General features: G+C 39.7%; 3 protein-coding genes across 3 annotated transcripts in view; 1 reads left to right on the top strand and 2 right to left on the bottom strand.

The window, feature by feature from the left end:
* Window positions 1-27,500, top strand: part of aurkb (aurora kinase B) — a 145,144-nt gene that overhangs the window by 84,319 nt on the left and 33,325 nt on the right. The gene's annotated exons all lie outside the window — the stretch shown is intronic.
* Window positions 16,668-24,093, bottom strand: LOC143706055 (uncharacterized). The gene is made up of 7 exons (XM_077197606.1): window positions 23,872-24,093; window positions 21,353-21,510; window positions 20,322-20,563; window positions 20,041-20,199; window positions 19,694-19,816; window positions 19,535-19,625; window positions 16,668-18,775 (listed from the first exon to the last, which is right to left on the bottom strand). The coding sequence occupies exons 1-7, from the start codon at window positions 23,960-23,962 to the stop codon at window positions 18,737-18,739; spliced, it is 903 nt and encodes a 300-aa protein (XP_077053721.1). The 5' UTR covers window positions 23,963-24,093; the 3' UTR covers window positions 16,668-18,736.
* The window catches only part of LOC143706047 (leptin receptor overlapping transcript-like 1), a 5,308-nt gene continuing 4,474 nt past the window's right edge, over window positions 26,667-27,500 (bottom strand). The window contains exon 4 of the mRNA XM_077197593.1: window positions 26,667-27,500. This exon is cut by the window's right edge and continues 862 nt beyond it. The gene's annotated coding sequence lies outside the window, so the exon portion shown is untranslated.

The raw sequence follows: 27,500 nt of genomic DNA, 5'->3' as shown, positions 1-27,500 counted from the left end.
GCAACACAAGCGTTCGAGAGGAACCCGTAATCTCAGAGCTAAATGAAGATGTGTGTTTACACTGCGAGTCTTCACTCTGTCATTACGCTGGAGTTCAAAACACACACACACACACACACACACACACACACACACACACACACACACACATTCTCAATACATCTGCTTTCCACAACCAAAAAAAAAACCAACCAAACTATAAAAAGCTAAGTCACCAGCGGTCATATTTAGCATCCTGAAAATGTCATTTTACAAACCATAGAACTTTTTTTCTGGATGCAAGATGATTTTTATGTCTGTGTTCAGAACAAAATTAATTATAGAATTATAAAATATTACACTGCAAAAAATGTTGTTCTTCCTCAGTGTTTCTGTCTCGTTTTCCAGCAAAAATATCTAAACATTCTCAAATCAAGAAACATTTACAGGAGAAGCAATATTACCGAAGATATTAAGTCTTGTTTTATAAAAAGTGTCAAAATAAGCGTTTGTGTTTAAAGTCAATAATTGTATCCCTTAAAACTCATCATTGATCACCAAAATCACATATTTAAATGTTTTTCCTTGAAAAATTTCTTCATGCCTTAAAATATCTTGAATGTAACTCGACACCCTTGCCTCATTTAGTATGCGCAGTTCTATGAATATGCAAATGAGCCCCGCCTCCACTCACTCACTCACTCAGAGATCCACTCGTTGACGATCACACGTTGATCTGATTGGTTACAAGGTAGTTTGTGACGTCAGAAACACCAGCGATTTCAAAGCGTGATTTTGAGACTGTCTTTGGTTCACTGCAGTTTTAAGCAGAAAATACTCAGCAATGCTGTCGACTTATGAATTTACACTTGGTTTGTGTTAAAGCATATTAAAAACACCACATAGACATATAAACTACATTAAACGCTGGATTTTCACCACAGGGAGACTTTAAAACAAGAACAAATATCTGCCAATGGGGTCAGGGCAATAAATTCAAAAGGAAAACGAGATTATTGTTCTGACTCCATATGCAGATATTTATTCTTGTTTTAAACACAAACTCACTATATTTTGATACAGAAATCAAGACTTAATATCTTCAGTCATTTTGCTTCTCCAGTAAATGTATCTTAATTTAAGAATGTTTAGATATTTGTGCTGGAAAACTATTTTTTACAGTATATTTAATAATTCTGTTGACAAATAATACAAATGAATCATAACATAGTGGTATTTGCAGTGAAAACTGTGTGTTTGAGCGTCAGACACGCACTTTCTAATGACAGGAAACATTGAAACTCAACATTGTTTTAGTCCGGTTGAGGTTTGCCTTCATTTGTGCTTCCTGAGCAAACTCTCCTAAAGTACACACTCTCTCCTCTGACCTCAGAGATCACGTGATCATGTGAAATCTCAGAAACACGTCGTTCCGCGCTCGCAGACGAGGGAAACACTCGCTGGTGTGAGGATCCGGTGATCCGGGACATCTGGAAGCCATCGCTGCTTTACACCGGGACTCGAGCGCTCAGCGCTGTGTTTAACTCTGAACAGACACTCATGACAGAACAGAGGAAATGATGGAGAGATGAAATCATGGCCATTTGGAAAGAAGTTAATGATCGTTTTCATTGTTTTTGTCCTGCTTTGTCAAATATCTGTCATTGAGTTTACATAAAGTTCCCCTATTATTCCATTTATTTTGCAACACGCACGTGATACGTTTAGTTTAGTTTAGTTTAATTTATTTATAAAGCACTTTACAACTGCATCCGCAGACCAAAGTGCTGTACGATCAGCATGAAACAAACAACACATAAAAACAACATGCAACTTACAAATACAGATAACTAGCCCAACCTCTCAAAGGCTAAAGACAAGAAATAATTCTTAACACTGGTTTTAAATACATTTAAAGAAGTGATCTCTCTTAGTTCAAGAGGCAGACTATTGCAAAGCCTCGGACCTGCAACAGCAAAGGCCTGATCACCTTTTAACTTTACATGAGATCGAGGGAGAGAGAGCAATGATTTATTATTTGATCTTAAAGACCTAGGTGCTTGATGAAGAGCAATAAGCTCAGATACATAAGCAGGAGCTAACCCATGAACTGCTTTAAAAACATACAGCAGAGTTTTATATTTTATCCTGAAATCCACTGGTAGCCAGCTCAGAGAAGCGAAGACAGGAGAAATATGCTGACTTTTCTTAGCACCCACCAACAGCCGTGCCGCCGCGTTCTGGACTAACTGCAAGTGTGATATAGTGGTCTGACTGGACCCTACATACAAAACATTACAATAGTCGAGGCGGGACAGAACAAAGGCATTAATAACTTTTTCTAAATCTTTTCTCAACAGAATAGACTTTAAACGTGCAATAGTCCTAATCTGGAAAAAGCAACTCTTAACCACGGCACTAATCTGCTTATCAAATTTCAAATCTGGGTCAAACACAACACCTAAGTTTTTTACTTGGTCCTGGCAATAGTCTGACCATGTGCCAAAGTATGTTGCAATATCAAAGCATCCTCTGGCAGGACCAAAAAGCATGATCTCAGTTTTACTTTGGTTTAACTGAACCAAATTATGAGTCATCCAGCTCTTAACCTCCTCCAGACAAGCCAACAGTGCGTTAGAACTACAATTCACTCCTGATCTCAAAGGGAGATAGATTTGTGTATCATCGGCATACAAATGGTACGACACGCCATATTTTTTAAAAATCAAACCCAGGGGCAACATGTACAAAGAAAACAAAATTGGGCCTATAACAGAACCCTGTGGAACCCCACAAGTGACGGGCACTCCTGTTGAAACAAAATCACCATACTTTACGGAGAATGCTCCATCAGTAAGATACGACTTAAACCACTTTAAAACTGTCCCACGTATTCCAACCAATTGGGATAACCGCTTTATGAGAATCACATGGTCTATTGTATCAAAAGCCGCACTCAAGTCCAATAAAATCAGTGCTGCAGCATTACCTGCATCTCTGATTAAACGATGGTCATTAACAACTCTCAAGAGTGCCGATTCTGTACTATGACCTGCCCTAAAACCAGACTGAAATTTATCTAAGATGTCATGTTTACTTAAAAATGACATTAGCTGTGCATAAACCACCTTCTCTAAAACCTTGACAAGCTTGGAAGTTTTGAAATAGGCCGGTAATTCTTTAATTCAAATGGGTCTTAGTTATGCTTTTTAAGAAGCGGCTGAGTAACCGCTTGCTTGAGGGCCGCTGGAACAATCCCATTGTGAAGACTGCTATTGATGATAGAGGCAATACTTGGCCCAACAACATCCACCAATTCCTTGAGAAGGTGCAAAGGAGTCATATTACAATCATCAGATGTAGGCTTCAAACGAATAATGATGTCCTTTACTTGCGCCACTGACACCTGCTCAAAGTGGTCAAAACTCTTGACACTAGCTGTCAACCACACAGTCTCAACCGGCAATATAGGAAGACTAGATCTAATCTTCTCCACTTTTTCTATAAAAAATGTTTGAAACATGTCACATGTCTCCAACGAGGGGAGTCAAAGCAGAACAGCCAATTGGATTTAGAAGTCTGTTTATCGTTGCGAAAAGGGCTGTAGGGACATTACATTTCTGTGCAAATGACACTAGAGAAATACATTTGCCTTGCAGTTCTCACAGCAGCCTGATAGTCTGAAAAACACTGCCTCATAATTTGAAGAGAAACCTGTAGCTTATCCTTTCTCCATTTTCGTTCAGCCTTTCTGCATTCCTGCCTCAAAGAACGAGTATAATTATTAAGCCAGGGTATAGAATTAATTTTTGGTTTCCTAACTTTATATGGGGCCACTACATCCAAAATATCTGAACAAACAGAATTAAAGACTGTCAACAGTTCATCTGGGCCCACAGAAATAGGAGGAGACTCAATTACATTCACAAATGAAGAGGAGATATATACCTCAGAAAACTCTACAGCTGTTGAAGACGTAATGAGACGAGAACAAATCACATCCGTCTGAGGCAAAATTGGTTTGCATGGCAAACAGGCATTAAAAATAACAGGCATGTGATCAGACAAAACATCATTACAAACATCAATATTACAAATTGGAAGCCCCAGAGACAAGACCAAATCCAAGATATGGCCTTGTTCATGGGTAGGACTTTAAACAGACTGCATGAAATCAAAAGAGTCTACCAATTGTAAAAACTCAGAAACCATAGGCTTATTCGGACAGCACACATGAATATTAAAGTCCCCAAGAATTAAAATATTATCACAAATAGACACAATATGAGATAAAAACTCTGAAAACTGCTGAATAAAATCCTTGTTATACCTAGGAGGTCTATATATCAGAACACACAAAACAGCTTTCCAAGCATCACACATAATAACTTGGGCCTCAAAGCTCTGATAACAAACGTTTTATTGGAGAGTTATCTGCATTAACCAGTGCCATATTAATGTAGCAGTCTCCGACGGGAGCAGCGAAGATGCATCCGAGACCACAGCCGACTCAATATAACCATTATAACCAATATATAACCAATGATAAAACCATTTGAGCTACAAACCAGTGTTGATGAATAAATTAAAATGATATGATAACAAACGCCAGTTTTTAACAGCGTAACAGGATGTTTTTGTACAGATAAAATAACTGGAAGTGAGTGACAGTGAATACAGTGGATAAGACAATAATCAGAGACCCTGAATAAAAGGGATTTATTATTTTATTATACGATATTAAAGGCTCCTAATGTTGTTTTGTTTTCTCATACAACAGGTTCACATTCATCCAAGATCAGAAACACTTTATTCTCCTCCTAATCTCCACTGCAGCTACAGCTCTTTTCTCTCAGTGTCTGAAACGCTTCGATAAAGATTCAGTCTCTAAGCCCCGCCTCTCTGAGAGCTGCTCTGCTCTGATTGGTCAGAAAACAAACGCTCATTATCATATCTGAATCTCAGCTCTTGACACACAGTGATACGAACAGTAACGATGGCGTGGGTTTTACCATATCAATCTCATAAAACAGCGTCTTCTCGACATGAACAACACGAACCAAACTCTTCCAGTCTCAGATAAACTAGTGTTTGAGAGGGCGGAGCTAAGAGACGCAGTCAGCCAATCAAGACCAGAGGCTGGCATTATGCTAATTAGGTACAAACCTGTAAATATAAAATAAGTTACAGACTGCAAATAATGATGTTCTTCCTCAGTGTTTCTCGTTTTCCAGCACAAATATATAAACTTTCTTAAATCAAGATATATTTACTATATTTACAAATATAAAAAATTAATTGAGTTTACGCTTAAAACTGAAAGATATTTCTTCTTGTAAGAATTTGTTTTTATTTGCACTGCATAGTATATATTATACATGACTGCCAGTTTTAAGCACACCGGTGGATTATTGTTTTGGGTGATAATAATTCAGTGTGTGTGTGATTATTGTGCTCATTAATGTGAGTGTTTTTCCAGGGTAAATGACAGCGGAGAGACGACGTGCTACACACTCTTCCTCGCGGTGTGTGTTACAAACCCGCGGATCCTGAACATTAATCCCGCGGATCCTGAACATTAATCCTGCTGGTCCTGAACATTAATCCTGCTGGTCCTGAAACTCGAGCTTCTGGCTCATAAAATCATTGTGTACATGAATCTCTCAGTTTCTCAGACGCCATAAAGTGAACGCAGGAAAAGCGTGAAGGTTGAGATAATTCTGCATCTGATGGTGTTTCCACATGCTAGACTTTATTACTCAGCTGAACACACACACACACACACTTCAGCAGAACATCTGCAACCTTAAATATAGAGCTGTGATAATATAGAAGATATATCAAGAATGCTGCAGCTGAAATATGCTATAACTGTAATGTCACTCTGCCAACCTACACACACACACACACACACACACACTGACTTGCACACAAACTCTCTCTCACACATACACACACACACACTCACTCACACACGCAGACACATACTCTCACACACACACACACACACACACACACACATACTCTCACACACACGAACATACTCTCTCACACACGCACATACTCTCTCACACACACACACACACACACTGACTTGCACACAAACTCTCTCTCACACATACACACACACTCACTCACACACGCAGACACATACTCTCTCTCACACACACACACACACACACACACACACATACTCTCACACACACACACACACACACACACACACACACATACTCTCACACACACGAACATACTCTCTCACACACGAACATACTCTCTCACACACGAACATACTCTCTCACACACGAACATACTCTCTCACACACGCCAGTAACGTGCGGTGAAATCTTGTCATGGGTAGGCTTTGACCTATCAATGTGGCATATGTTCATATATTCATTCAGTTAATGTAGCAACCCAAGTTCATATCAGGCATCATCACATCGCTGCCTGCATACAGCAAAGTCAGTCATATGTGAGGCTAATGCACAATCAAATCTAATAATCAAATGAATGGACACATCTATCTTATGACTTATACAACAAACAAATGTTTTGTGCGGGACACAGTAACGGTACTGATCCACTTGTCCGTGCGACACTTCAGTCGCGCCGCACTCCACTTTATTCCCATGGGTGACGTCACGTGACTTTAACATGACCGCAAAGCATCCCGGGAAGGCGGCGATTCATTTGGAAAAATGCTGCGCGTCAAAAAGCTGGCCGATGCCCATCTTTATGCAAATGAATCCGTCAAACGCGACGCGTCTATCCAATAGAAGTAGTCTCTGGAGGGGCCTTTGTTCTAGACTGGCCGCTGGGTCAAAACCACGCCCATAGCGGTAAACTTGAGGAACGCCCATCAATTTACAAATGTGGAGAGGCGTGCGACACCACGCTTCAGTCGTGTCGCAAAAGTGGATCAGTACCATAAGAGAGGGAGGCGTCGCGTTGTCAGCGAACCGACAAGCAGCCTAGTCATTCCTTCAAAATGCGCAAACGCGCACAGACAGCCACACACACACTATTGGTCTGGTCCCTCTGGTGACGGCGCACCAGGATTTGAATAGGCTACAGTCAGAAAACATTGTGTCAGCAGTACAGCTTTACAGTACAAAAACAGCTTAAATTCGCTCCTACAAACTGCGCTAGACGCACACACCGACACGCAATGAGCGTCTGGCGACGGCGCACCAGGATTAAAAAAAGAGAACTACAAAACAGCATTTTAACCCTTACGAAATGCACCATAATCGCACAGATAGACCTACAGTACAAATATGGCAGAGGAGACGGCGCACCAGGGTATGGAAGAGAGAACATTTTGGTGTCAGCGCACAGCAGGCCTATAACTGTTAGCCCACCATCAGACAACACACACAAGCCAATATAAGGGTTTTAAAAATAATAAATAAATGAATAATTTACGTTTTAAAGGGGGTGCTTACTTTTATTTGTAGACGAAACTCCTTTTCCTCGATTTACTGAAGCCTATAAAACGCATTTGCAGCTGCACAGCTAGCGTTAGCACAGTGAGCGTATGGCTCGCTCATAGGCTGTGCTGCGGCAACTGCACATCTAATGGCGCGGGCGCCTCTGACGTGAATGGAGCAGAACAGACTTTCCTCCTGGCTCCTATTTCCATTGAAAAGGAGAGACTCGTGAAATTGAGAAATACACCCAACAAAGAGGACTTTTACAACAAAGTAATTGACATCTTTGTCCAGAGGGATAGACGCATGGACTTTCCCGTTAGCGACCACAGCTCTTTTTCTTCATAGGACGCTTCCAACGCTAGGCGCCGCTAGATGCTAAGTAGCTTGAAGCGCGGAGTGAGTGAGAGCGAGTGGATCACGTGACATGAAGCACGCTCGGTCTCTGCCTCAATGTTGATAATTCAAGACAGCACGAGAACTGACTGACATGCGCAAATCTACGTAAACTACGTTCTATGGACCAAAGAGGCACTGCTAACCTCTGCCTCAATGGCCATGGCCTTGAATTTTCTGCATGAAACAATGATTTTTAGGAGCAAACAATGGCAAAAGGAGTATATTATATGTGTATTCCTGAAAAATTGTGTTACAAAAATTAATATTTGGAATAAAATAAATGCAATTAATAATGTGGTGAATTAATAAAGCTCTTGGAATTAATAAATGTAATGTCAACATTTCCTTTGGTGAGGCACTGCATACCCTGACTGCACGTCCCTGACACACGCACACACCTCTCTCACACAACACACTCTCTCACACACTCACTCGCACAAACACACTCACTCACACACGCAGACACAAACATACTCTCTCTCTCTCACACACACACACACACACACACACAGTCTGTCTCTCTCACACACACACTCACATACTCTCTCACACATGCACACACACTCTCTCTCTCTCTCTCTCTCTGTCTCTCTCTCTCACACACACACACACACACACACATGCACATACTCTCTCACACACACACACTCACACATGCACATACTCTCTCATACAACACACTCTCTCACACACACACTCACTCGCACACAGACACACACACACACACACACCTGTGTGATCTCTGCTGGTCATGTCTCATGTGACGGTAGCAGGTGTGTCATCATCATCATCATCACAGCAGTGTAACGTGGGAGGTGACCCTTGACCTTAAAGGTCAGGAAGGGTCAATAGGTCAATGAGCAACAGACAGCGTTGAACACTCAGAAACTGTGAGGAACTTGTGTTCTGTGTTTCAGTTTAGGACCCGCTGATCCTGATGGAGGATTGACAGTTAAACCGGATCGAGAGACGGAGAATGTCCAGCAACTCAATGCTAACGCAACAACACTTTATTCTGTTATCAGTGACGCCACGACGACACAAACAAACGGCTTTGGCATGTAAATAAGAAACAATCCCTGTAAATAAAGTCAGTGAGCAGCGGCGGAAACTCTGAGAACTAGATCACGTGTGATGTTGGCTTGTGAAAGTCTAGTCTGAAAGTTTAAAGTGGTTTAACGAGATGTAAAAAAAGTGAACTTAAAGTAACAGAATTTTACGTGTATTAAAGGATTAGTTCACTTTTAAAACAACTTTTGCTGATAATTTACTCACCCCTATGTCACCCAAGATGTCTTTCTTTCTTCAGTCGAAAAGAAATTAAGGTTTTTGATGAAAACATTCCAGGATTTTTCTCCATATAATGGACTTCAATGGGACCCAAACGGTTCAAGGTCCAAATGACAGTTTCAGTGCAGCTTCAAAGGGCTTTAAACGACACCAGACGATGAATAAGGGTCTTATCTTGCGAAACCATCGGTCATTTCAAAAATAAATAAAAAACTTTAAGTTTTATAAGCACAAATGCTCGCCTTGCTCTGTTCTGTGATGCGCGTTCGTGACGACGCAATTACGTTGAAAAGGTCACGCTTGACGTGAGCGGAAGTACCGAGTCAGTGTTTACAAATGTGAGGAAGGACCAGATACACATATTCAAATGTCTTTGTGTCAGTTTACCGTTTAAAATGCCCATTTCGTGTGCGTATCCTGGGTGTTTTAATATTAAAAAGGCTAAAAGTAGACATTTGTAAACACTGACTCGGTACTTCCGCTTACGTGAAGCGTGACCTTATCAAGGTCATTTGGACCTTGAACCGTTTGGGTCCCATTGAAGTCCATTATACGGAGAAAAATCCTGGAATGTTTTCATCAAAAACCTTAATTTCTTTTCGACTGAAGAAAGAAAGACATGGACATCTTGGATGACATAGGGGTGAGTAAATTACCTGCAAAAGTTTTTTTTTAAAGTGAACTAATCCTTTAAGAAACATGCACAAAAATAATTATCAAATTATCAATTTTTATATGAAATACATATTTTTTAAAACACTGAATGAGCGTTCAGCGAGAGTGTGTTCGGCTGCAGTTCCACACGCTTCCACTAGAGGAAACTCACATTCGTTTCCAACGCGTCATTCCTGATCGCGAGCATCATAAAAGTGTGACTATTCTTTACAGGACTATTTAATCTTTATGAATCATGCCCTTGGTTTTTTATTTTTGTGTTCACACAGCAAGTGCCAAAAACTTTACCAAGTTTCGTACCATTCCGATAAAGAAAAAAAAAAGTAAATTTTTTTGGTCCAAAATGCCTGAAGAGCATCAGAGGATTCAGTGGCAAAACCGTTTAATGTCTGAATAACTGTACGTTCTCAATCAGCCGTCAGTGTCCGGTGCGGTAATAAGTTATTATTATTAATATTAGACCCGTTACAGATCTTTACCAGCCCATAATAACATCACAGAGGAAAGTCTCGTGTTTCTGTGTCTGTGTTTATCCGTGCGCTACTGAACGCGTCAGCAGATATTTGAGCATTAACGAGACGTGATAATGGATTTAAGAACTGAACACCGCTACTTCTGTCTCTGCCTGCGACACACACTCACACACATGCACAAATATTATCCTACACGCCGTCTGTGTTTGCTCTGCTGTGTGAGAGTGTGAGACGCAGGTTACGCCAATAAAACATTACGAGTCACGGGACTGAATGGAGCTTTTGTTGTAATAAAACGGTAAAGCGTTTCCGGTTCAGTCGTCGCCTCGTGCCGAAGTGTGTGTTCAGGGTTGTGCTCAGCTATTTTTAGGCCTGAACTGAGCAAGTGTGTGAGATGATGAGAGACGGTCCGTCTGTGTCTGTAACACTCGCTTATGATTCATATTCACACACTGACAAGTCAGACCCCGAATACGAGTCTTCTAGACACTGAATATGCTTTGATATTACGGTTATGAGATCAAATCATCCTTGCGCTTTCGAGTTCACTGGAAGTTCTTTGTACGTTCTTAAATTCAACTCATTTATTTGTATAGCGCTTTTCACAATATACATCGTTTCAAAGCAGTTTTACAGAAAATGCATGAATCCATATTATAATTTATAGTGTCTGTTATCAGAGGAGACTGTCTAAATTATGTATTTTAGAATTGGACATATACAAAAAATCCCAGTTAGCGAAAATTGTATTAATTTAAACAATGTAATAATTTAAGGCAGAAACAATGAGCTCATTGAATACTTGTTTGTTAAAAATGATTATGACAAATGATTATAACTAGTAAAAGTTTCTAACTAACTTCACTTTATTCAATTGCACCGAAACTTTCTCTAATAATAATAATAATAATAATAGGATTTTCAGTTGATCGGTGCCAAAATAGTTGTTAAGTCCACTGTGATTCAAAGATGTTCACACATGCAGAATAACAATCTCTCCTTAAATGAGTGAGTGAATGAATGAATGAGTGAACGAATGAATGAGTGAGTGAGTGAATGAATGAGTGAATGAGTGAGAGAATGAATGAGTGAGTGAGTGAATGAATGGAGTGAATGAATGAGTGAGTGTGTGAGTGAATGAATGAATGAATGAACGAATGAATGAGTGAGTGTGTGAGTGAATGAGTGAATGAATGAATGAATGAGTGAGTGTTTGGGTGAATGAATGAGTGAATGAACGAATGAATGAGTGAGTGTGTGAATGAATGAGTAAGTGAATGAATGAGTGAATGGTTGAGTAAGTGAACAAATGAATGAATGAATGAATGAGTGAGTAAATGAATGAATTAATGAGTGAGTAAATGAATGAATGAATGAGTGAGTGAGTGAATGGAGTGAATGAATGAGTGAATGAATGAGTGAATGAATGAGTGAATGAATGAGTGAATGAATGAGTGAATGAATGAATGAGTGAGTGTGTGAGTGAATGAATGAGTGAGTGAATGAGTGAGTGAATGAGTGAATGAATGAGTGAGTGAATGAATGAGTGAATGAATGAGTGAGTGAATGAATGAGTGAATGAATGAACGAGTGAGTGAGTGAATGAATGATCGAATGAATGAGTGAGTGAATGAATGAGTGAATGAATGAGTGAGTGAATGAGTGAGTGAATGAATGAGTGAGTGAATGAATGAATGAATGAGTGAGTGAATGAATGAATGAGTGTGTGAGTGAATGAATGAGTGAGTGAATGAATGTGTGAGTGAATGAATGAATGAATGAGTGAGTGAATGGATGAATGAGTGAGTGTGTGAGTGAATGAATGAGTGAGTGAATGAATGAGTGTGTGAATGAATGAGTGTGTGAGTGAATGAATGAGTGAGTGAGTGAATGAGTGAGTGAATGAGTGAGTGAATGAATGAGTGAATGAATGAGTGAATGAATGAGTGAGTGAATGAATGAGTGTGTGAGTGAATGAATGAGTGAGTGAATGAGTGAGTGAATGAAAGAATGAATGAATGAATGAATGAGTGAATGAATGAGTGTGTGAGTGAATGAATGAGTGAATGAATGAGTGAGTGAATGAATGAATGAATGAGTGTGTGAGTGAATGAATGAGTGAGTGAATGAATGTGTGAGTGAATGAATGTGTGAGTGAATGAATGAGTGAATGAATGAATTAATGGAGTGAATGAATGAGTGAGTGTGTGAGTGAATGAATGAATGAATGAACGAATGAATGAGTGAGTGTGTGAGTGAATGAATGAGTGAATGAATGAATGAATGAGTGAGTGTTTGGGTGAATGAATGAGTGAATGAACGAATGAATGAGTGAGTGTGTGAATGAATGAGTAAGTGAATGAATGAGTGAATGAATGAGTAAGTGAACAAATGAATGAATGAATGAGTGAGTAAATGAATGAATTAATGAGTGAGTAAATGAATGAATGAATGAGTGAGTGAGTGAATGGAGTGAATGAATGAGTGAATGAATGAGTGAATGAATGAGTGAATGAATGAATGAGTGAGTGTGTGAGTGAATGAATGAGTGAGTGAATGAGTGAATGAATGAGTGAATGAATGAACGAGTGAGTGAGTGAATGAATGATCGAATGAATGAGTGAGTGAATGAATGAGTGAATGAATGAGTGAGTGAATGAGTGAGTGAATGAATGAGTGAGTGAATGAATGAATGAGTGAGTGAATGAATGAATGAGTGTGTGAGTGAATGAATGAGTGAGTGAATGAATGTGTGAGTGAATGAATGAATGAATGAGTGAGTGAATGGATGAATGAGTGAGTGTGTGAGTGAATGAATGAGTGAGTGAATGAATGAGTGTGTGAATGAATGAGTGTGTGAGTGAATGAATGAGTGAATGAGTGAGTGAATGAATGAGTGAATGAATGAGTGAATGAATGAGTGAGTGAATGAATGAGTGTGTGAGTGAATGAATGAGTGAGTGAATGAGTGAGTGAATGAAAGAATGAATGAATGAATGAGTGAGTGAATGAATGAGTGTGTGAGTGAATGAATGAGTGAATGAATGAGTGAGTGAATGAATGAATGAGTGTGTGAGTGAATGAATGAGTGAGTGAATGAATGTGTGAGTGAATGAATGTGTGAGTGAATGAATGAGTGAATGAATGAATGAGTGAATGGATGAATGAGTGAGTGTATGAGTGAATGAATGAGTGAATGAATGAATGAATGAGTGAGTGTGTGAGTGAATGAATAAGTGAATGAATGAATGAGTGCGTGTCTTGAGGAAAAAGGTCACAGATTTTTTGATTAAACGGTTTCACTTCAGGAGTCCGACTGAACACACACACATGACTACAAAATACACATGATGACCATCAATGAAACAAACGCCAAAGTACCGCACTGATGAAACACACACACAAACCTCACTCTGTGTGTGTTGGGTTCAGTCCACTAGTAATGTTTTCTGATTGTGTTTTCATACATTTCACAAACACAAACATCAGTACGTTCCAGAAACTCTGAGGTCAGTGATGGATATGTATGTATGTGTGTGTGTGTGTGTGTGTGTGTGTGTGTGTGTGTGTGTGTGTGTGTGTGTGTGTGTGTGTGTGTGTGTGTGTGTGTGTCTGAGTGTGTGTGTGTGTGTGTCTCTTTAAGCTCATTTTGAGATATTGTTCGAGCTAAAAGGACAAAAAAAGTGTAACACACACACACTAAACCTACCCATCACAGAAACTTTATACATTTTTAATAAAACACTGTTTAGTATGTTTGTAAAGCTATTTGAAATACGAGGACAAATTCACTAAATCACTAAAACAAACAAACACACACACACACACACACACTCACTCACATGTTTGTGTAGTTTGTTTCCAAACATCATCTGCTCTGATCAGTGTGTGTGCATGTGTTGATGTTCCTCAAACATTCGGCTCATGGTTTGATCTAAACCTGCACGAAGAACGAAGAAGAGCCTCACCGTGTGTTTCGTGTGGAAGTATACGAGGAGCAATATTCACTTTTAAATGTAATATGCAAATGACAATGCATTTCTGTATTTGAATTTACATTTTCCATTACATTTGTGCAACGTTGGTGCAAAATGAAAATGAAAAATCAATTATATAATTTACATTTGCCATTTCATACACTAGTTTTAATATGTAAATTGAATACACATTTTAACGCTTAAGTGATGAGTACTGTAGCCTATACTGTACTTATTTTATTTTTAAAATGGTGCGAAAAGTAAAGATTTTCATCCCCTTTCCTTAAACTGAAACTGTCAGTCATTCTTGTTCAGCTGTCTGACGTACGAATAGGGTAGTTAGCATTTTTTAAAGGGAAATTACATTATAACACATGAATATTTGTATAATTATGAATAACACACACTGAACATAGGTCACTCATAGCTAATTGCTATATTATACTGAAAATAAGGAGTGCATGAAAATATTTACACGTTCACAGGTCAAATTATGTAATAAAAAAAGGATTAAAGATATCGCAATGCTCACCGTCAAGTCTCCACATCAAGGATGCATAGATTTATGGGCGTGGTAACATACGTAGAACAAAAAGTTTGAGCATTTTTAGGTTTTTCTGTGTGTACTTTAGCATTCCTCACATTCCACTCATTCCTAAGGGGCTCAGATTGACCCGCGAGAGAAGGATTTGATACTTTTTAAATTTCAACCCACAAAACTCCTCGAATCCATTCAAAAAAAATTGTGTGTGTGTAGTTTCGTGTTTCAAGTGCAACAAAAGTCCTGGGGTCTTGGACCCCTCCAATAAACACTGAATAAATAAAAAAATAGGGGTAAAAAAAATGACCCGAGAGAAAAACGTTGTTGATTATTAAACTTGACTCAACTACCTGTATTCTCATGGTGCGTTCACACCGGACGCGAATAGCGTGTTACGGTACTGATCCACTTTTGCGACACGACTGAAGCGCGGTGTCGCACGCATCTCCACATTTGTAAGTTGATGGGCGTTCCTCAAGTTTACCGCTATGGGCGTGGTTTTGACCCAGCGGCCAGTCTAGAACAAAGGCCCCTCGAGAGACTACTTCTATTGGATAGACGCGTCGCGTTTGACGGATTAATTTGCATAAAGATGGGAATCGGCCAGCTTTTTGATGCGCAGCATTTTTCCAAATGAAGCGCCGCCTTCCCGGGATGCTTTGCGGGTGCGTTAAAGTCGCGTGACGTCACCCATAGGAATAAAGTGGAGTGCGGCGCGACTGAAGTGTCGCACGGACAAGTGGATCAGCACCGTCAGTCAATGCAAAGACGCGTTAGGCGCGCAAAAAATTCCTGCGGCGCGAATGAGGCGTAGAGCGCGGCGCGTTAGACGCGAATACGCCTCATTCGCGCGGCAAGTTCGTGCGAATGGCGCGAATTGAGCGTATGGCGTGTTAAGCGCGTTACGCGCAAATGATTTAGTTAGTGCTATTTGTGCAGTCACACGTTTGACGCGAAGTCGCGTCTGCCGCCCGAGTTGAAAAATCGGAACTTCTGCGTCAATTCGCGCCGCGTTAACCAATCAGGAGCCTAGCTGCATCCTGCTGTCACGTGGTGAGGTATCTGGAGGCTTCAATAAATTATTTTGTAATATGACTGGTTCTAATGCACAACAAAGCAAATATTTCATCACATAAAACTTGATTTCAATATATGAGACATATTCATTTTGTATTGAATGCTATTTATTCCATATCTAGATATATGAAATATTATTATAATGTAAAGACAACCAACATACTGCATAAGTTCGTGTCTGGACAGTGTTGTTCGAGAGAGAGAGAGAGAAAAATCACAGGACAGATTAATTACTTTTGGAGGCTGGCTCCATTTATCATCAAAACAAAAATAAATGACAGATTAGGTGGATGAGGGCGAGGGTGCTCCTCGCTCCGATGCGGGACAACAGGTCATCAAGCTGGGCGCGGGACAGGCGGAAGTACCGCTGAAAGCCACCGTCATCCAGGCGCAGCTCCTGGAGCGAGACAATGGTGAAACTCGCCACACTGGGTTCGCCTTCGAAGGGTCTGATGGACACAAATACGGCGACGATTACCCCTACGCCGCGGTTCTGCTCTCCAGAGCAAATACAGAGGGGTGACTCTCCGATGAATGCTCGATCAACATAAAAAAGATGGCCGCCGACGGGTTTCGATTCTGACGCGCGTGACGCACGTAAATTTCGCTTCAAACTTTTGTTTTTACGCGCGTCAGTTTCACTCTTGACACGCGATTTAAACAAAGTGGTCAAGCGTCAAACTAGACGCGGTAGACGCGAATTTGACGCGCTATTCGCGTCCGGTGTGAACGCACAGTCAGTCTGAACACAAGCTGCAGTTCCAGCATTCACCAGCAGAGGGACTGACGTCACCAGCTCAACGTGACACATTCACCAAACATCTGTTTGACATGGCAGCTTTATTGTTGATATAAGCGTGCGAAAGCAGCTCTGCATAATAATATTTTTGTAACATATACAAAAGGCCTGTTCCCTAAACACAAGAGACTTTGAAAATCCATGACATCACCAGGGAAATCCGTCTTATAAGACACGTGTGTTATTCTCTGTAATGAAGTAAAGCGGCATCCAGACTCCCTGCGTCTCATGAAACTTACAGTTCAACTCTATTCACATCTACACACATTCAGAGGTCTGCTAAACACGTAAAAGTGTATAAAATAGATAAATGAGTGTAACAGAAATCATACCTGATACAAGAGAAAAATAAGCAGCCTCTGAAAGTGAATCGCCCTTGTTTTCTATAAAAATTATAAATGATGTACACTTGTCACCATGTGCTCTCATTTCCACATATTTGGGCACAAATATTACTCAAAAATGGTAAAATGACAAAAAGAATCACGCAGGTGAGTAAAATAACATTATACTCATGAACTGGAGTAAAAATATAGACATAAAAGCAATAATAACAATAAAGAGTCGATAAGATTATCAGGATGTCAAAAGAAACCTACCTCTCCCATGAGATTATCAGAACGCAAAACGGAAGAGGAGGAGACAGAACCGGAAGTTACGATAGCTCATGATGACATCACATCAATTAAAGGGGAACGCACTCATTTCCATCAGGTATATAAACGAACAATTCTGTATGAATTCTACTCAATGATACATATATAACAGTATTATTTCTATACCTGTTACACAAGATGTGGTGATTAATGTGGTATTATACGTGTAGGCAACATCCAACTGATCTTAATCAGGGATTCAAGACTCTCAGTTTCATGTCTTCATTGAGTTTCTTTTGCGATACAGCACATTATACTTTATATAACATTTGCATAACTAGCTTTCTGATGGAAATTTGTCACTTAATCAGAACGGTAAAAAAGCAAGTAATTATGTCTGAAAATACTTTTATAAGCAACAGCACTATTTACATATACAGTATATGCGGCTGTATTGGCATCCGGTGGCACACACTGGTGTTGCATGTGCTTTTCTTTGTCTTCCATGCAAACAACTTTAACACAGTATTAAAGGTGCAGTGTGTAATATTTAGCAGGATCTGTTGACAGAAATGCAATATCATACACATAACTATGTTTTCAGTGGTGCATAAAGACCTCACATAATAAAACCCTTATGTTTTTATTAGCTTAGAATGAGCCGTTTCTCTCTACACACACCGCATGTTTCTACGGTGGCCCTGAACGGACAAACACGTTTCGTCACTATGTTGTTCTTCGTGTAAAGAAGCTGCTAAAGTCAGCGAATAAAACACTGACACAATGATGAACAAGTGACAATAATATTCACAATAACATCGTTTTACTGAATAATTAAGTAAACATAATTTCTTAATTTATCTCATTGTTTAACAGGCGACTCTCTGCTGTCTCAGACGACGACGTCACTTCCTGTCGTCTGTTGGGTGCAATTCACAACCTCACCACTAGATGCCGCTAAAAATGACACACTGCACCTTTAAGTGAAAATAATATGAAGATCTGATGTGAGCGCTGACAGACTTCCCTATAAACAACAGTAAAAGGGCATTAAAGAATGTGTGTGTGTGTGTGTGTGTGTGTGTGTGTGTTAGTGATGAAGCGTTTCTGTTCAAAACTTATATCAGAGAGGCTTCAGCAATGCAGTTTATGTTATAGATCACTGAGAAACTCATTCCTGTTGTCAGACACAGAGATGATGATCCTGTAGATGAGACTGAAGGATCTTCTGCTCAGGAGAGACAGGATTATGAGGACACTGTCTAGTTGTGCTGGTATTTGGAAAGATGTGAAATGCATTCCAGTTTTTGAGGTTTGGCACGAGTGTGTGTGGAGGAACATCGCCCTCTAGTGCCATCGAGGAATATTTCACTGTTTGTACTGTGTTTTTGATCAGATAAACGCAGCCTTGAGCAGAAGAGACTCTTTCAGAAACAGGGTGTGAAGGGTCACATGAGGAACGTGTGTAATGTGGAGCTGTCGTCTGTGTGTGGATCCTCACGGGGGCTTGAGCTGTTCATCCGCTCTACACTGGCCCTGACAACCACACACACATTATAACATTATATATGTGTGTTTATTCAGACAGGGTTAGTGAACGTGTGTGTGTGTATGTGTGTATGTGTGTGTGTGTGCGTATGTGTGTGTTGTAGTGAGTGTGTGTGTGTGAGTGCGTATGTGTGTGTGAGACTGCGTGTATGTGTGTGTGTGTCTGTGTGTGAGAGAGAGTGTGTGAGTGTGCACGTGGGTGTGTGTGTGAGTGTGTGCACGTGGGCGTGTGTGTGTGTGAGTGCGTATATGTGTGTGTGTGAGTGTGTGAGTGCGTATGTGTGTGTGAGAGTGAGTGTGTGTGTGTGTGTGTGTGTGAGAGAGTGAGTGCGCGTGAGTACGCGTGCGTATGTGTGTGAGTGTGTATGTGTGTGTGAGAGTGAGTGCGTGTGTGTATGTGAGTGTGTGTGAGAGTGAGTGCGTGTGTGTGTGTGTGTGAGTGAGTGCGCGTGCGTGTTTGTGAGTGCGTATGTGTGTGTGAGAGTGAGTGCGTGTGTGTGCACGTGGGCATGTGTGAAAGTGAGTGTGTGTGTGTGTGTGTGTGTGTGTGTGTGTGTGTGTGTGTGTGTGTGTGTGTGTGTGTGTGTGTGTGTGAGAGTGCGTGCGTGCGTGCGTGCGTGCGTGCGTATGTGTGTGTGAGAGTGAGTGCGTGTGTGTGCACGTGGGCGTGTGTGTGTGCACGTGGGCGTGTGTGTGTGCACGTGGGCGTGTGTGTGTGCACGTGGGCGTGTGTGTGTGTGTGTGTACCTGCTGTGTGGTGAGTTTAAGCAGGTCTTCATACAGTGTTTTCCATCGCTCCACCTCAGCCTGGAGGTCAGATATCCTCTCAACATCCCATCTGAGGAAAAGAGAAAATCATCACACATTTATCATATAAAATAAAACATTAAATATAATAAAAGTGACCTTCTGCTGGGTTCCGCGGGACAGTCGGCGTTCACAGTCTTCCTGACAGCATCCAACTCCACCTGTAACCTGTTCACCTGCAGCTCCAGGGACTCCTTCTCACCTGACAGACAGTCCTTAAACCTGCACACACAAACACACACACACAAACACATACACACACACATTCTGTGTGAACGGCCCATTATAAATATGCTAATTTTCAGCAGTTTACAAATGAGTGATGGATGACGTAAAGAAGCGTAACAAGCAGTTTGATACACGCTCCAATTCACTGGTGCGAAACAAAAGCTTCACGAAGCGTTTTCGAAAGCGTCTGTCGCTACGAGTGACGTGTGTTTGTAAACCTCTTGACGTAGCTCATCCACCGGCGCTGCTGATCGCACAACCACTCGAACTGCTCCGCCGTTTCCCGGAGTTTCCCGACACTCTCCGAATTCTCTCGCCGCAGTTCCTCCACCGTCCTCTGGTTGGCGCTGTGCAGCTCCACCAGCTCCAGGGATTTACTGATCAAGCAGAATATATACTTTAATGGCTTATACATCTGTCTGCTACAGGTCTGTTAACATCATACAATAAATATGGGTATAAGAATCATGTTTCACACACATTTTATGCAGTTAGATACCTGTTTAGCTGCATCTCTAGGTCTTCCACTAGCTGTGCCTTTGACTGGGTCTCCTCGTGGAGCCGCGTCTCCAGTTCCTCAGCTTGCTGGGCTCTGAGCTGGGCCTCCTGGTGCAGCTCGTCCACCAGGCCCATCAGCTGCGTCTCTGAGCCCTGCAGCTGCTGTAAGTCACAGCTTATCTGCTCTATCTGGAGACTCAGGAGTGAAGCTTCTCTCCGCCTGTCCTCCGTCACAGCCTGCTCCTACACACACACACACATGCACACACACACACACACGCACACACACACAGGTTATACAGACTGCTGCCATACTTCTCAGTACATACTGTACACTGCATACGTTTTAAATAGTATTGATTAGGTAGTCACAATACATCACAATACACAAATTTAACAATATGTATCATGGTTAGTGACAAAATGTATTGTGTATAGTTCAACCAAAATAAAAATTACTGTGTGAGAAAAAATTCAAGTTTTTAGGGTTTTAGTGTCAGTACTACATTAAACTACTATATATAATATTGAATACAATGTATAATAATGCAATGGGGGAATATTTGTGGGTCCTGATAATGCAAAATGTCTGATGTTACCAGAAAAGAGTGGCTGACATTATTTAAAATATATCTAGTCAGTGACAGAGTGCAAGCATTTTTGTTAACCTTTTATCATATGTCTTGGAGTATCGCAATAATATTGTATCCTGAGTTCAGTATCGTGATATGTATCGAATCGTGACATGAGAGTATCGTTACACCCCTAGTATTGAACTGTGTGCAACATTGCTTCAATTTGCCTTTAAACAAAATAACGTCCCCTCCCTCTTGCATCTCTTCTCTGATGATGTGGGCGGGGCAACCTGTCACTCACATGAGATCCACCCATAGCAAACCACAACCATCCAATCAATTCCCCACGGACAAAATCAAGCCCCACCCCCTACATTTGTTCTTGTTCGAGAGGCCGTTTCACTCGTCTCATCCAGTGATCATCTCACATATTAATATGGTTTGTGTTCGTCTGTACCTGCTGCTGCTGAAATCTCTCCATCAGTTGCTGGTATTTGATGCTCATCTCAACGCAGATCTGCTCTTTATGACACACTCGCACTAAAAGAGCCTCCACCTCCACGTGTAGAGCCTGCTGACGCTCTCGAGACACCAGCAGCTCCCGCTGGAGCACTGCTGCACACACACACACACACACACACACACACACACACACACACACACACACACACACACACACACACACACACACACACACACACACACACAGACACAGACACACACACACACAGACACAGACACAGACACACGCGCAGTCTCACACACAGACAGACAGACAGACAGACACACACACACACACACACACACACACAAACACACACGCACACACACACACACACACACACACACACACACACACACACACACACACGCGCACACACACACACACACACACACACACAGGCACAGGCACAGACACGCGCAGTCTCACACAGACACATACACACACACACACACACACACACACACACACACACACACACACACACACACACACACACACACAGACAGACACACATACACAGACAGACACACAGACACAGACACACACACACACACACACACACTGCATTACTGAATAACTTTTTTTAATTGAAATTTTAACAAACATAAGATACAAAAACAGATAAACTTTCAGACAATAATCTAGTTATAATTCAACAGTCAACAAGAAAAATAATATGAAGAAGCCTAATTTGCATATGCTACTGAAAATGATTTGCCAATAGATATAAAAGAAAGAAAAGAAAAATACAGAAAATTTATAATAAAAATTAATAAAAGCATTTTATGAAAGAATATTAAACATGGCACAAATTCTAGATGTTTTAATAGCTTTCTTATTTACAGACACATTGAAATTGTATTTAAGTACAAATTGAATTCTTGTTTGAAATGTCAAAGCGGGGATTACTTTTTTATATTTACATTTATGGATATAAAAATTTCCAATTAATAAAAAGAGGTTAATACAAAAAAATGTCTTGTCATTAATATAAAATCCAAAACTAATTTGCCTGTAAGACAAGGAAAAATCAGAACACATTTTGGACATTACATTACTACAGTTTCAGAAGAAACTTTACAAAAAGAGCAGGATGAATCAATGTCACTTCTGAATTTCTGCAGAAAAAGCTTGACAGGGTCAAATCTGTAAATAATTTATAAGATATTTCTTTGATTTTTATTTGTTAAGAAGAATTTCAGAGGGAGTGACCAAACAAACGAAAATGTTGTTCCATTTTTTTTCTTTGCAACTTAATTATTTTGCTTGCTCCACAAATGGATAAAAAAAAGTGAAAGTTACCCCCAATTTTTCTCACTTTCAAAATGTTAAGATCTATATCAAATCTTATCTACCTCTAGTAACAAAAAGGCTACTAAAACTTTGAATGTATGCTCAATTTTTGGCGTTTTGTGTATTTAAAAAGAAAACGAAAATTATTTTTGTTTGTATTTATTTATTTGTTTTTCTTTCTTTCTCTAAATTAAAATGTGATGTAATATTTATCAGTCCCTGAACCTCTGGCTCTTTTTTCTGCCATATGGATCTTCACTTTAGTATTTTGTAAGTAAATGTTTAATAAATAAAAAAATGTAAATTAAAAAATGTTGTTCCAATAAGAGATGATGGATGGAAAAGAGGTAAAAAGGTTAAAAAATAAAGACCTAATTTAGTAATTGTACAGAAAAAAATGAATAGAACCAATCACAGTGGATTCAGGGCTAGGGGGACGAACAGAAATCATTGAGCCACTATTATTACCCAATTCCTGATCAGAGATCGCTGCGAATACAGAAAAAAATAAAAAAACAGTTTACCAACTAACCATACTAATCACTTTAGTTGTGTGCATGAACAAAACATGATGAAGCATTTCAAGCACAGCTGCAGAAAATGAGAAATTATGCAACAAAAAAAAAAAGGTTTAATAATGCAAATAAACAAGTATTTCTGACAAAATGATACCACTTTACAATAAGTTCCCAAACCATGAAATAACACTAAAAAATACTTCATTTTCCCCATTGATTTCCACAGTATGAAAAAAAGAGAAGACTATACCATTAAAGTCAATCGGGACCAACAACTGTTCATCAAAATATCTTTTGTGTTCAACAGAACAAATAAACTCAAACAGGGCGAGTAAATGATGAGAGTGTTTTCCTTCGGTGAAATATCCCTTTTTTTTAAATTAACAAATATTAATAAATACTATAACAAATGTTTTTGCTCATTATTAGTTAATTCATGAACGTTAACAAATGGGACCTTATTGTAAAGTGTTAACAACAAAAATATAATTGTAGAGCAAATTAAGTCAAATAAGTTACAGAATTGTAGCAAATAATACATTTAAACGAAAATGAATATGGTTATTTCTAGCATTGTCAGGTTTGTTGAGTTTAGCTGATCTATCTGCATAATCTTTAAAGTTGTTTTCCATCGCTGAATCTGATCATTTGGACTCTTACCTTTCTCCTGAGACAGTCGGATGCATTTGGCAGTGAGATATTGAATCTGACCGTAATCTTCATCTCTGTCAAATCTGAAAAACCTCCTCATAACCTCCAGTGTGTTGTGTTCTGCTCGTGTGTCAGTGCTTCACTGCGGCTCTGAAACACGATGATGGATCTCTTTCGCTTCAGGGCGAAGAAAACACTTTTTCTTTCTCTCCAAATATTCAAATGCACACACACACACACACACGAAATCTGGCAGGAATGTCTCCCACTCATATAGCTAATGTATATAGCTGCAAGCAACAGTTAATGGGTCAAGCTTTAAAAAGGCACGGTGAGTTAAAGACATTTTTAGAATATTTTAGTAAAAATGGCTGAAAAATTACAAATACAATCACTTGTAATTTGACTAAATTGCTTATAACTTTTGACCGGCATGGGGCGCTGTTACTAAATTGGTGTTATGTGGTGTTGTCTGAGTAAGGTGACAATGGGTGACGCATAAAGTTTGTATTTAATCAATTAATGTAATTAATCAATAGCTATTAGCATTTTTTAAAATTTCATTATAAATTGTGACCAAAAGGTGGCGCTGCTTTGAAACTTTTTGATTGCCTTCAGCATTTTACAGTAAAATTCAAAATGTCCGAAATATTATGTGTGTATATATATATATATATGTCTGATATGGGAAAATTGAGTATCATTTGTCTCAGTATGTCACACTGAATTAAAAGTTTATGTTTTTTGGGCAAACCATACATTAGTTATAAGGAGAAAATAGCCATTATTCATTTCTCCGTAGGTGGCGCTGTGCCGAAACGCTGCATGTAGCCTCAGGTCATGCTTGTGATGACATGTACCAAGACTCGCCTCAATACTAAAGCGTTTCAGATATAGCCTAGTGTTCGAGATATAGCCTCGTGTTCGAGATATAGCCTAGTGTTCGAGATATAGCCTCGTGTTCGAGACATAGCCTCGTGTTCGAGATATAGCCTCGTGTTCGAGATATAGCCTAGTGTTCGAGATATAGCCTCGTGTTCGAGATATAGCCTCGTGTTCGAGACATAGCCTCGTGTTCGAGATATAGCCTCGTGTTCGAGATATAGCCTAGTGTTCGAGATATAGCCTCGTGTTCGAGATATAGCCTCGTGTTCGAGATATAGCCTCGTGTTCGAGATATAGCCTAGTGTTCGAGATATAGCCTCGTGTTCGAGATATAGCCTAGTGTTCGAGATATAGCCTCGTGTTCGAGATATAGCCTAGTGTTCGAGATATAGCCTCGTGTTCGAGATATAGCCTAGTGTTCGAGATATAGCCTAGTGTTCGAGATATAGCCTAGTGTTCGAGATATAGCCTAGTGTTCGAGATATAGCCTCGTGTTCGAGACATAGCCTCGTGTTCGAGATATAGCCTCGTGTTCGAGATATAGCCTAGTGTTCGAGATATAGCCTCGTGTTCGAGATATAGCCTCGTGTTCGAGATATAGCCTCGTGTTCGAGATATAGCCTAGTGTTCGAGATATAGCCTCGTGTTCGAGATATAGCCTAGTGTTCGAGATATAGCCTCGTGTTCGAGATATAGCCTAGTGTTCGAGATATAGCCTCGTGTTCGAGATATAGCCTAGTGTTCGAGATATAGCCTAGTGTTCGAGATATAGCCTCGTGTTCGAGATATAGCCTCGTGTTCGAGATATAGCCTCGTGTTCGAGATATAGCCTAGTGTTCGAGATATAGCCTCGTGTTCGAGACATAGCCTCGTGTTCGAGATATAGCCTCGTGTTCGAGATATAGCCTAGTGTTCGAGATATAGCCTCGTGTTCGAGATATAGCCTCGTGTTCGAGATATAGCCTCGTGTTCGAGATATAGCCTCGTGTTCAATTTGACGTGCTCTTCGGCAAATTTGTTAGCACGTTATTCGAAAACGGTTGGGTCTATCAAAAAGCTTTTAATAACTTGTTTGCAAGCATGGTCTCAAGAAGAACATTTGAGCCAATTTTGGTAAAAATCAGACAAACCGTCTAAGAGTTCAAAATGGAGGAAAATTCAAAATGGTGGAAAATGTTTCGTGATGGAAATTTTGTTTCTATCTCTTACGGTTCAAAAGTTATTAGCATAAATGTGAGTGCAATTTTGGACAGTGGGTGGCGCTAGAGGGATTGAGTTAGAGACTCCAAATTCGATGTGGCTAATGTTCAGACTGTCCTCTATCAGTGTGCCGAATTTCACAACGTTTTACCATACGGTTCCTTGTGCTGCCATAGAAAGAAAAATTTATTTTTCTGTGCATTGTGGCATTATTTTCATAACCACTAAATAGTCATTACTGTGATAGAAGAAAATATAAATATATATATACATCATGTTAGTATATTGTACTGCCTTAACATTAATAAGAATCTAATAATTGAGAATAATGACAACTACAAAAGTGCAAAGTAAAACATACCGCTAGTTATCAGAATTTGGAGTGAAATTGTCATGCAAGTCTTCATTTTTTGTATGCACCCCCCCCAAACATGTATTCACACAAATATGAATTATTGATGAAATTTGAGGTGAATCTGGCAGGTGTTTCAGTAACGCAGACGTGTTTCAGCGACTCTCCCTCGTTCCACACATACTGACAGAAGAGAAAACCTGCCTAGGCCATTTCACGCTTTTATATATTATATTATGTGTGTCTTCTGGTAATCCTTTTATTACAGTGATGAAACTAATGATGGGGTCAGTAAAAAAGCCAAAATCTGAACAGGAACAGAGAACAAAGGTCAGAGGTCGTGAACAACAAATGTAAAATACTTCTCTTTTTTTTCAAAAAGGCATTTATTTAAAAAAGAACAGGAGGGGGAAAAAGTCACAATGTTACTTGTGTGCCGTTTCTGCACAGTAAGATATAAAATAACAGAACATTTCCTCAAAGCGTTAAAGTCAACATAAAACCGCATTCACAAAACATTCTACCACTGAAAACTGATTTATGAACAGGATGAAGAAAGTACAGAACTGAGAAATCCTCCGTGAGGAATCAGGTAGTGGTGAAAAAAAGGCGAGACATTACAGGCAAAACATGTTTTCATGCATCTGTCAATTTTTAGATTTTGCTCTTTTTGTCTTTCATGCACGTGTTTTTCAGACTAGTGGAAATAAAACACCTTTAAGATTTGATTTTATTGCACTTTATCTATTTGCGTCTGCAGATTTCTATTACAGTTCATATCATTTAAAAGTTTTGTTCTCTACTTCAGCAGAACTTATATTTACCAAAACTTACAGTTTTATACCTGTCCATATTCTGAAGGTTTTTACTGAGGGATTTGTTAGTATATCATTCGCCTGATATTATGCAATATGTATTCCTAAAAATATTGTGAGAATTTTTTCAGCTGTTAAGTGATAAAAACAGAAATCCAAATTGCCTTTTATAAAAACCTTTAACTCTAATGTGTCAACAAAATCAAACAGGAGATTTGAACCTGGGTTTATCTGATGTTCACGTTCTGGAAATGTATGCAAATCAGTGCATATTTAATTAGATAATGCCTCATTTGCATATTTATACTTGCCATATCAGAATTTTTTTTTTTTTTTTTTGCAATTCTTAATGTAATTAATCAGCTGTGGAAGTATAGTGATATCTA

This window comes from Siphateles boraxobius, unplaced genomic scaffold (genome assembly GCF_051911475.1).
Source record: "Siphateles boraxobius isolate OS27281-9 unplaced genomic scaffold, OSU_SipBor_1 40, whole genome shotgun sequence".
Lineage (NCBI taxonomy): Eukaryota > Metazoa > Chordata > Actinopteri > Cypriniformes > Leuciscidae > Siphateles > Siphateles boraxobius.
The sequence above is the reverse complement of the archived record's forward strand: the minus strand, read 5'-3'. Positions and strand labels throughout refer to the sequence as shown.